Source organism: Centruroides vittatus, unplaced genomic scaffold, assembly GCF_030686945.1.
Source record: "Centruroides vittatus isolate TY-2023 unplaced genomic scaffold, ASM3068694v2 contig_235, whole genome shotgun sequence".
Taxonomy (NCBI): Eukaryota; Metazoa; Arthropoda; class Arachnida; order Scorpiones; family Buthidae; genus Centruroides; species Centruroides vittatus.
Genome location: NW_027121470.1, coordinates 245619 through 258667, shown reverse-complemented (window position 1 = coordinate 258667; position 13049 = coordinate 245619). Strand labels below are relative to the sequence as shown.

Sequence of the window (13049 nt, the reverse complement as noted above, 5' to 3'; positions counted from 1 at the left end):
TTATCTTAAATTCTTACTTTAAGGTAATATGAATGCTCAAGACGATTCCCTAAAATCTCCATGTAATATTCTTTTTCATATATACGTTCCCAAAATGTATATAGAAATATATCCATAATTATAAAAAATACCTACATATAAAGAAATTATACACATATTTCTCTTTAAAAGGGAAATACGTGTGTAATTCTCCGTATTCTCACGCTGATAATAATATATTTTTTTATTTTTATTTTTTATACATATATATTCTCCTTAAATGTAAATATTTTCTTTTGAAATGTTTTTTGATGTTTGTTATTACAAAAACAACATAAATATATTTATATTTCTAACCGAGATTTATTACAAAAGTTTATTTTTCTCTCCTCAATTAGGTTTATTTCTTATCAAAACAATTAGTTTATTTCAACTCAATTACAATTATTGACCAAGCAAAGCAATTATTTTTTTGTTTATTTAGACGAATTCCCTTTACTAAAAAAGGCTTTAGTAACTTTTCTAAAGAGTTTCTAACAAATTTCCCAAAAGGAAAATATTATTTAAATATTTTTAAAGTTTAGAAACTGTATTCATCGTTTTAATCTCCCAAAAATTCTCTAAAAATTTTTTAATAATATAGTTAGCAATTTTTATCTTGTTTCTTGTCTACTTTACATAAATATAAATTCACATTTATAAATAAACACCTTAATAAAAGACAAGAAAAGGGAATTTTCACTGTAGGGAATTTTTATGTTTAAAGCATATTGCAAACACGTTAAGGATTTTTTTATTTTAGAGAAATTTAAACGAAATTATATATATATATATATAAATTTCCTTGAATTTTAAAAGCGTTTGGAGATGTTCTCCTGTAGTTTAATTTACCTACAATTTTAGAAATGTTTCTCTATAATTTTTCTACATTTAGGGATTTTTTAATGTAACTTCCCTACATTGGGGAATGTTTCGTATAATTTCCCAATTTTTCAGGGATATTTCCCTTTGTTTTTTTAAATTAAAGAAATTATAATGATATAAGAATGTTCTTATAATACAAGAAAACATACAGAAGTTATATTTCCATGCATTATTATAAAGCATGGTATGAGAGGAGTATTTTAGTAAGATTAAAATTGCAAAAATACTTTTTGAATCCTACATTTAATAAAGCTAGAAAAGTATATTATTAAAAAAAGATATAATATTCGAGAATTTATAACTAGTAACATAAATTTTAAAAGGAAAAGTTAGGGAGAAAAAATCTATATATCTATATAATTGGAAAAATGAATTTTTGCTGATAGTATATATATATATATTGAAAAAATGAAAGAGATATATAAAAAATTTATTTTAATATCCTTTAAAAATATTTAAAATCACACACATATATATATGTTTTCTTTTTCTTTTTTATTTTTAGTGTCAAAGAGCTGCCAGTTTCCATCTAGATGGACAGGTACATGGTTTCAAAAAGGTGTTCAACCGCCAATCAGCATCGAAGGTGATACTTTTTCATTCAAAGGTGTTTGTGTAGAGTATTCGGGTGACATGTTCCTCATTAAAGATAGGTAAGTTCGTTTAATTTTGGCAATTATCTTCATTAATTATTTACGTGAAACTCTTAACAACGTAGAAAAATGTTTAAAAAATTTATAAATCTCTCGAGAAACAACGTTTACATAATTCAAGAAGATGCATATTATACACCAAGTAAACTCTATACTCTTGTTTAAAACAGAAGGGGGTAAACCTCCAATTAAACTAATCTGAGTAACTCTAATCGTTAGAAAATTTGCTGTCATAAATGACATTTTACTATTACTTACATTAAAAGTTAAAATCTATATTAAATTTTTAAATATTTATATAGAAGTACTGCAAAACCTGTCTAATGCGGAATCGACGAAACAAGCTAGAATTTCCCGTTTTATACAGGGTTGTTTTTATTAATACGAAAATATTGTTAGAGAGGAGGAAATCTGAGTGACGTTCCAATACCCTAAAATTAATTTTAATTATTTAATTAAAATTTAACTACTGTTACGTCGAAAAATTTCGCTCTATTCGGGTCAAATTAAAAACAATCTTCTCTTTCCGCACTAGACAGGTTTCCGTCTTATTCAGGTTTTCTCGTTTCTTTACGAGATTTACTTTTTATGTATGGAAGATGAAGGTCTTCGTTTTGTAGAGGATCCATTTTACAGAGGTTTTACTATAATTATAATTAAATTTAAGTTTTTATTTTAAAATCATTTTTAAAAATCTTGTCAAGGTTTAACGTAAAGTATTCCCTACAAAAAAGGGATATTTCCCTATCAATTAATTTATATACAATGGCATAAAAAATATATTTGTATGCTGTTTTTATATGAATTTATTTAAAAAAACAAAATTTTCCTAATAATTATAATTAAATTAAGCTTTTTTTAATAAAAAAAGTAAATTTTATTTTATGTTTGAAACAATAAAAAATATCAAACAAATCTTAGAATATTCCCTGACTAAAAGGGATGTTTCCCTATAATTTTGTATAAAGCATAAAAGAAATTTTCCCTGTGTTTTCCTTTTAAATAATAGTTTAAACAAGGAAAAATCGTTAAAAAATCGTAAAACATCAACCACAAAAAGAGATACTTTTTAACATTTTATGTGTGCTTTTAAATTTAATTTACAGGGATATAAATTATCCCTACAGATAAAAAAGTTTCCCTAAAATATAATAAACAACATATAAAATTATTTTAATATATATATATATATTTTTTTTTTTTAAATAAAAATCTACAGGAAACTTCTTAACGTTATCATAACTTAATGTAGATAATATATAAAACTTTACTTAAAAAATTTTTATTTTTAGAAGGATATTTATAAAAGTTTCGTAACATTTATCCAAGAATTTCTTAAGATAAAAAATAAAATAAAATAAAGAGAAGGCAGAGAATTTTCTTAAGTGATGTTACTTCAACAACATTTCCCTAAGGATATCATTAAAAGATATGCTTCATAAATTTTACTTTAAAAAAAAGGAAGAAAAGTAAAGAAAGAAAATTGTGTCAAAGATAAATTCGTCTAATTTGAATAATTACAGAAAAATTAAAAATTAAATTTTATTATTTATGTAAAATTTTAGGATAATTTCAAGTAATTTTCCACCCACTTTTTTCCCTCGAACCTACACTTTTTCCCTAACAAATCGATATTTACAGACGTATAGTACTTAAAACTCTTCAAAGTTTATATAAATTTATAAAATTTCTAACATCTTATAATGTTTTAAGTATTAAATATTTATACTTAAAACATTTTAAGTATATTTTATTTAAAAACTGCAAAAAAATATAATAGAAAATGAGTTTCTTCAAGTTAAAGATTATTCATAAGAGGTGGCCCAAAGTCAGTTCGCAAGAGTTGAGTCGAATAAAATAAATTTAATAAAATATCTTAATGTAAATGTATATATTTAAAATAATAAATACGAGGTAAATATTTACATAACTATTTTTTATATAAATATGTGATCTAATATTTTAAAAGATTAAAGGAAAATAAATGGAGTAAATAGAAATTTTTGGTGAATTAAATTGTAATTTATCATTTTATAATGATGTTATATCTCATTATTGTTAAATTATAACATTTATTTTAAAATAAATTTCTTTAAAATGATACTCAGACTTCAATTAACATTAAAATGTTCTTTAAAAAAATTTTAGTCGAAAAATTTTTATTTTTTATTTCTTTATTTATATAATGTCTTTGAAATTGAAGTAAAAAATTCACTTTTTTCCCTTTTTTCCCCCTCTCTCTTAAAAATTTCCCTAGCAATAAAGATATTTTAGGGAATGTTTGAATATTTATCCCCAAAATTCCGGAAAGTTTTCAAATAAATAAAAAAAAAATCATAATTTATAAAATTATTTCACAAATATAAAATTTGTTCAATTTAAATATTATTTTAGTTTTAAAAGGCGAAATTATATAAAAAATAGATAAATAAACAAAGAAAAAATCCTATAAAAGATAGTAAAATTAATCGTGAATTAAATCATTAAAATAGTAATAAAAATAAATAAATTTAAATGGTCCAACTTCCGTATAATGGCCACTGACGGGAATATAAAAAAAACTGGCCGCCGTTTAGAGGTGTCCGTTGTTGGAAGGAGGCAAATTTTTTATTTATTTTTTATTTATTTATTTGTTTGTTTTTTTATTTAACGTTAGCATTGTCAGAAGTCATTACTGATATAAAGCATGACACGCTCGCATCTATGACTGTTACTGCGGTTTATATTATCTTTATTTCGATTGTCTTTCTCGGAAGTAACTAAAAAAACTAATAAAAATAAAAAAAAGTAACCGTAAAAAGCGGTGGAATGAAAATAGCGTGTGTCTATTGGAAGGAATTCATCAATATTTTTATAGATATTTTCGATTTTCTATATACAAAAATAGAAAATTTAAGCAAAAATATAAGAAAGATTTATATATATATATATTCTACTTGTTATAATCGAAAAAGAAATCAGTTTTATGCATTTAATTTTAAATAAACCAGAGCAAACGAGTTGCTCAACTTTCCCAGTAAACATTTAAAATTTTGGAGGCACAATCTGTTATCATATTTTATTTAAAAATTTTTTTTTATTTTTAACTATATAAAAGGGAAAAAGCTTAATTTTGAGAATAGGGGTGGGTTTTATAAAAAAAATTATTTACAATTTTTTCTATAAAACGAGTAATAACGAGTAAAATCGTTCAATTATATTGGTGATATACATGACCCCCCCTTATCTCTCCTACCTCTCGACCTTTACCCCCAAAATTTAATCGCATCAATCCCGCTAATGTACAAAGTTTCTTGCAAAATTTCAAAAATTTTCGACAAAAATAAGAGGAGTTCTTAAGCTTCAAATTGGGTCAACAAAATCGTGTCAACAAAAACACACTCTAACATTCATATATACAGATGTATTACCCCGAATTTTTTTGCATTTCTCGACGTTTCAAGGTATCCTAAGCCGAAAAATGTATAAAAAAACTCTGAATTTTGTCTATTTTTAAAATTAAATTCATTAAAATTGAAGCAAAAATATTTGTAAGCAATGAATCCTCGAATTAACACCACTATTTGTTGGACTCTCAAATTGGCACTAAACCGTAGTTGAAACATTGTAGTAATGACATCCGGACCTGGTACGAGCCTGGGTGCATGAAAATCACATGATTTGGTGATAGAACGTGCATTTAGTGATTCGTACGTTTCAAAGGGTTGATTTTGTATTTGTTTATTAATCGGGAAGATTCAATCAATAAATATTAGCGCTTTACGATTGAGGCGCTAAATCAAGGTTTGCATACATGTAGATTTAAAATTATATAAATATTTTCCAGTTTAAATATGTTAAAACATTCAAGAATTCCTATGCTTGAGATTAATTTAAAACTGTAAAGCTTTAATGTTTTAAAGTAAACTTTACTGTAAAAATTAGAACTTTTTATTTGTTAGTTGAAAATTTTAAAATACTTTTATTTATATATTCTTTAAATTACATTTCTTTGTAATAATGGAGTATTTTCTTTAAAAATGTCACATTAAATATACAGAATTAAATTTAAAAATATCCAATAATAATTTTAAATTAAACAACTGTTTTAAAATAAAAATAGTTGTATATATATTAAATTTAATTAAATTTTACTTGAATTTATATAATTTTAAGCTAAAATTTAAATATTATTTACGTCAAAGATAATACAAAGTTTATATATATATATACTATAAGTCAAAATATGTATGTATGTATATTAGGTAAAGGATTCTATACTGTTCAACATATCCTTATCAAATTTGTCACGAATATTCTTCAACATAGAAAATACTGTGGGTTGCCAGCCGCTTCACCACCCCTAAAGCCTACCCCTCTGAAATTATTAAGTGCATTTGTTAGGTAAAAGTTCTATACTGTTCAACGTATCCTCACCAAACTTGACACAAATATTTTTCAAAATCTTAGAAAAAATACTGTGAGGTCCCATCCTCAAACACCCTTAAAGCTCACACCCCTGTTAACTTTATCCCGAGCAATTTTCTCTGTTTTTCAGTTTCATTATTGTAAATACTCGGGTCAATAAACGTGCATTCTAGTTACAAAGACCATTGTTTTTATCACCGTCTCCCAACCCAACCTGGCCAATCTCTCACCCCCTCAAAAAGCCGAGCAACGAGAACACACGCAGCTATTATAATATAAATTTAACCTTTTATTTTATATAGTTTTAACCTTTATTTTTCTGTAAAATATTTATCCTTTAATTCTTTTAAAAGTATAAAAATAACTGTGAAAAATATCACGTAGAAATTATTTATGGTTATATATTCTCATAAAATTTTTCTAGCTGTAAAAAGTATTTATTTTTATAGTTTTTTGGAAAATAGTTTTTCTTGATAATATAACTATTTAGTGTATTATTTGAAAGGGGAAAACGAGCGAGGAAAACTTCGACTATTTTGGATCACCATCATTTTATATACCACGATATTAAAGGATCTCGTTGCATTAAAGAAAGTAAAATTATCGTCTAAATTTTCTAAACATCTTATGTTTTTTTGCATTTTATAGAAGATTTTTGTATACATATATTTTTTAAAAGTTTATTGCTTTATAAATATTTTATAAAAGTATTTCTTAAACTTTTCCGCACAAGTAACGCTTTATATGTATAAACATATAGGCTATAATAAAAGTTTCAAAATATTCTAAATAGTTGATAAAATAAATGTTGATAAAATATTCTAATAGCATTTTTATCAACATAAATTCTTATATAAAATTCTGGATAAAATAAGGAAACTAACGATGTACACTTTTAAACCCTTAAATTGGTTTTAACCTCAATTTTTAATGTTTAAAAAATTGTTAAGCATTATAAAGCCATAATAAGCTGAACAAAATAATAAAAATAAAATATTCAACGTTACGAATTCTTCTGAAAAATTTATATAAGATGAATAATTTAATACCTTATATTTTTAGAGTGTTAAATTATTTTTATGCTTGTTTTTTTAATGTTTAAAAAAATTCTTAAAACATTATAACATTTCATACACACGGCCCATAGAACGTTGAAAAAAATAATAAAAATAGAATTTTTATGATCATATATTTATGTTAAAAAATTATATAAAATAAATAAGCTAATTATACATATTATTAAAGCGTTAAACAGTTTAAAAACATTATCATTAATTTAAAAAAAAATTCTTTATAGCGCTTTTACTCCTATATATCGCCTATGAACACTACTAAAATTATAAAAGTAAAATGTTCATAAATATAAATCCCTCCAAAAAATTTATATAAAATAAAAATAATTAATAATACATATTTTTAAAGTGATAAATCATTTTTGAATTAATATTTTATAGTTTAAAAAAATTCATTTGTTGTCTTAAATCCATTTCAATTTTAAAGATTTCATATTTTTATGGTTTTATCAACGAAATTTTTGTTAATATATTTATTTTTTCCATATCTATAGGATGTGTTTTATATTAATGTTGAGGTATTTGATTCATAACATATGTTGGAAATAAGTGATCGCAGTTATTATGCAAATTTTATACAGAACTGAACGTTAAATCGCTTATCTTAAATTACAAATCAAGCATCTTTTTCCTACCGGGGTTTTTTTTTTTCGTTTTTCTGCAAAAATTTCTCATAAGAACTTGGTATGGACTTATAGGAATTTCTGTTATTGATATGTTAAAGCTATTAATACATATTTTTCTTCGAATAAACAGCATATTTAATGATTTTTCTCCATTGAAAATATAATCACTCTCCACTTTTATCATCAGCCTTAAGCTCTATAAAATAGATTTTTAACCATAAAAGAATATTCTAGAAAATTTTAGACTTTTTTTATAGATAAAAATAAAAGAAACATTCCAAGAAATCTATTAAATATCGAATTATTTCATATTTATGGATTATTTTTATCGTATAAAATATGAGTGCATTATTAAAGTTGGCCGCATGAGATTTTTGTCTCGATATTCTTATGGTATTTATTGCTTTTCTCTCACATAAAGAACTGTTGATACCTTATCTACACCTGTGACTCCTAAAAATTCCCAACTTTTGACGCCAGATGTTCATAATTGCCGTTTCTTCCCCCAGTAGAATTTTCGATCTGATATTATTATATCGATTACTCTTTTTAGATTTTTAGGAAAATTTAAGTAGCTACATTTAACGATCAAACTAAAAATTATATATTATAGTTTTCAAGTTTAAATAGTAATAATAATGATGATGATGATAATAAAATAATTTTTCTAACTTAATTTTTTAAAATATTAATTATTTATTTTTCCTTGCTTAGATTATTGATTCGTTAGCTGTGATTTTTATTTAAAAATTTTAAAAAATTTTTCTTTATTTTAGTTGAAAATTATTAAATTTTATTCAATTTTAATTCTTTTTCATATTTCGCGGAAATTACGCACGTGGTTATTGAAATCGACAACTTTTAAGGGAAATTTACGCTTTTTAACGATTGTAACAATAAATATATCTTGGAAAAATATCATGGAAATTCCCTTTTAGGGAAATATCTCTACGCTCGGGAAATTTTTAACGAATTAATTTAAAAATTTCTAAAACGATAAAAAATTAATTTAAAAACATATTTAACTTTTTTCCTTTAAACAAATGTTAAATTCCTAAAACATATACATTTAAAATTTTTATTTACAAAAATTCATTTCCTTTTTATATAAATTATTCCCTGCAGATACATACATATACTTTTAATTTATTATAAATATATATTTTATTTGATAAAATTGTTAGATTTAAATGTAATTTTTTTTTTATTTTAAAATTAATTTATTTTGTTGTTTATCGCGTCATTTATTCTAAATATATAAACATATATAAAGTATGTGGGTTTTTTTTATTAGTTAAACTTTGTATAACTTAAATAAAATATTGATTTTTTCATGTTTCTGCGTATAGAAACTTCTTCGATTCTTGCTCTCTTCGTTTATTTCGAGAAAAATGTTTGTTATTTCGTCTTTGTAAGAAATAATTTTCAACATTTGTTCTGTAATTAGAAAATAAATAGAATTACATTGAGTAAAAGTGGAGAAAAATATAATTACGAACAGGAATTACCTGTTGGAGATGTTATACATGAATTCATTTGGAAATATTTATGAACTCATTTAAACCAGGATGATTTATCATTGATGGAAAGAGGAGAGAAATTAATATTTATTATAAAGGATAGACTATATCGAAGAGTTATTATAACAATAAATTCAGAAAATTATAAAATAAGATCCTATCTGGCTTAAATGTTTAAACTGAACAAATTAATAATTATTTATTTAACGAAAATAATTTAGTACCATTATTACTTAAGAGTAAATATATCTTTACAGAAATATAATTTAACAAGATGAGCAATTTTCCTAGTAATGGCTAAAAATTCTTTAAATCAAAACTGACAAAAATATTGCTATTAAACTTATATTTATTGCGTACGTTTCATAAGAGATAAAATGTTACTCGGGCTATTTATTATTTTGTAATTCGATATAAAACAGCATTAAATTGAAATTTGACGAATTTTTAATACCTACATTGTTTAAGTTTTTCCTTGAGATAAAGTGTTTCTATCAAGTAGGAATAACATAAATATTTTCTTGAATACTTTTCCTTTTAAGGGAAATTTCCCTTAATGCAAGGATCATTTAGAGATTTTGAAAAAAAAAATGTATTAGAAAAATTTCCCTATCACATGACGATAATTTTAAAGATTCTTTTCCGAAAATATTAATATCAGGGATATTTTAAACATTTTCTGTATGAAAATTTTCTTATCATTCACACTTAATTTAAAGATATTTTCAAAAATTGTGAACATCAAAACTGTTTTTGAAAAATTTCCCAAACTCTTTCGACAGGGAAATTTTTCTACTGTGTGTGAATGACGTTGTTTGAAAAAATTGTATAACAGGTTTTTAAAAACAATCCCTAAATTTTCCCTGACTTAAAGAGATTTCTAAATATTCTAGAATTTTCTTATCGTAAAAGGATTTATGAAAAATTTTTATAAACGAAATCGACACTTCTTCCCCTGTATGTAAATTTAATCCAAATCACGTGATTTCTTCGACGAATTCTTTTAAATCCCTTTAACAGATTGAATTTTAAAAGTAATTTCCGGCACTTTCGAGTAATTAATTATAATAGCGTTAGTTTTATGCTATTAATCATAAAATTGATTAAGAGCATAAACTTCTAACAGGTATGAACACGAGAAATTATTCATACGTCTGCAACAACGATGTAAATAGAGTTAAAATGTCTACATAAAATTTTATTTTAAAATCGAGGGAGGAGGTAAAAATGGATAATAACTTTTAAAGTACAGCATTTACTTTACTAAATTATACTTTATATCTTCATACGAATGAACAGCTGACTATAAATATTTTTAGTAGTAAAAAAAAGCTCCATAAATAATGTAAAAATTGTATAGAAAATTATATTTGTAAGGAAAAAAATATTTTATTTTTTCCTTTGTAAAAATATAACTGTTTATATTTTAAGCAAGAAATTTTGTTATAAGAATACATAAAGATATTTTTAAACATAAAAATACTTCTTTTATTATTTACATAAATTTAAACTAATGAAAAATGTTTTTCTTTCTGTTAAGCCCTCATGAGGAAAAAATTTTTTATCAATAAATCACAATGAAATATCTGCAGCCTGTTTATTTTTAACAATTAAAAATATTTTTAAATGTTAATAAAATTAAATTATTCAAATTAAAACAATCTTTGCCAACTTTTTTACTAAATTTTACTAGTTCTAAACTTTACAAAATCCTATTTTATATACTTATAAGGGAGTAAAAATTTTAATTTTAGCTGAATTTCTGCTTCATTTTTTCTAAATATTTATATATATAAGAGGAAATATTTGCCTGGAGTAATAAAAAATAAAATATTAATATATATATAATATATATATACACGTGGAATTTTTAATCTAAATGGAATTTTTCTGAAAAAAAACCATTCATTTTTCGTAATTTTATTTCAGTACAGGTTTAATCTTAATTAATATAATTTTGTTTCTATATAGTACTTTAAGTTAAGAGAATTTTTTAAATACAATTTTATAAATTAAAACATGTTAAACAGGTGTATTGAAAGTCGAGTATGCAAACTGCTTGAGAGATGCTTACATAAGTGATTACCTGTATACAGTTTGGATAATATTATATAAAGGAGGGTTCGTTTAATATATAAATCACAATTAGATCTATCGAAAATATTGATTTTTCCTCTTCTATTTCTTTATATTGTATCATTTTTCTCTTCCCATTTTGATGCTGATCATTTCGATCAACACGAGATGAATGCATCCTCGCTGAACATATTTGATATTCTAGATTAAATCCTCACTTAAGAATAATACAAATCAATGATAAATTTATTTATACTTATTTGACTAGCTAAGAATTATATTTATAATATAGAAAATTAATTACAGTTTCTTCTACTTGAAACTCTGGCAACTTAACATGGAAACAGTTGCAGAAGAATCTGAATCCTTCACGATAATGTTTAAGATTTAAACTATAATTAAATGTATTAAAATTTACAGAAATAGCTCACTGTTGCTTATAATGTATCTGAATGTATTCTCAATGCAACTAAATGGATCTTATGTTCGCGAAGAGACTAAAGAGAATCTTCCAAGTTAGAATGTCTCCAGTGACACTTGAATGGGCAAGTTAAATTGGTATAGGAGCAGATTGGCATGGGAATTCTGTTATACATAGGGAAGTAGGAGAATTTCATATGTTTGAGTTATGTTTGGCACAAGAAGTAAAGTTGGAGTTTTATTTTTGTTTATTCTGTGCAGAAAAACTGCTTATATAATGCAATTAAATGGAAGAATTTTTATATAAATCGTATAAAAATTCAATCATTTTCTACGACAGACAGACAATAATAATAGATAAAACATCCGTTTCTGTTTTAATTACCAAAACTATTTTAGAGAAAAAGGAATTTTTAAAAGATAACAGATTGAAAAATTTTTCGAAATTATTGGAAAAGTAATTTAAACGCATTTATTATAAATAAATTATTTAAAATAAATGTCAACAAATTATCTGGAATAAGTAGTAGTGATGGAGAAAATCATATATATTTTTTCCCTTCCCCAACTTCCCTCCTTTCTACCTTCCTTCCTTCCTTCTAAACACATTAATTTTCCGACGGAGAAAAATGATGATCCAAAGTGATGCTGAAGCAGATTTAATTAACACCTGCACAGCAAAGATTAAACATTATAAATTTTTATGTGAATAGGTTTATACGTTTTTTATATTTACTATTATCTACAATTTCAGATAATGCTCTAATTTGTTTCACATTTTATGGATTACAGAGGGTATCTGTTCTATAATCTTCTCTAGAATCATACGTTATTACCTGTTCAAGAATTACAGAGATTACTCTGTAATGTGGAATAATCACAGATAATTTGTCCTGTAATACATTCAAGAATCATAGAGGCTATTTGCTCTGTAATCTGCTGAAGATTGTCAGAATTATTCGGGATTATTCTATAATTTGATCGTTAATAGTAGAGATTGTAGAATTCATTATTCTATAATCTGTTGAAGAATAGCAAAATTCTATATATCAATAATTAAAGAAAAAAACAATACTCTCTGTGACTTTTGAACAGATTTCAAGAAATAAAGGACAGATAATCTCTGAGATTCTTGAACACTACAATAACTCTACAATCAGTTCAAGAGTTGCAGAGATTATCTGTTCTTTATTTCTGTAAGTATAAGAAAAATTTTATGTTCAGCAATCAGTTAAAGATTACGAAGATTCTTACAAATGTTTTCTATAACTAGTTCAAAAATAAAAGATAATTATAGGCGTTATATCTGTTCAGTGATCTGTTTAAGAACCGCAAAGATTACATACGACAATATGTTCAAGAATTATGTGG

At 23.9% G+C, this 13049-nt stretch overlaps 1 protein-coding gene across 1 annotated transcript in view; it reads left to right on the top strand.

The window, feature by feature from the left end:
• Positions 1–13049, top strand: part of LOC136971196 (uncharacterized) — a 135921-nt gene that overhangs the window by 28424 nt on the left and 94448 nt on the right. The window contains exon 2 of the mRNA XM_067265672.1: positions 1409–1556. Within this exon, the coding sequence (XP_067121773.1) occupies positions 1409–1556 (148 nt within the window). The remainder of the gene's footprint in view (positions 1–1408; positions 1557–13049) is intronic.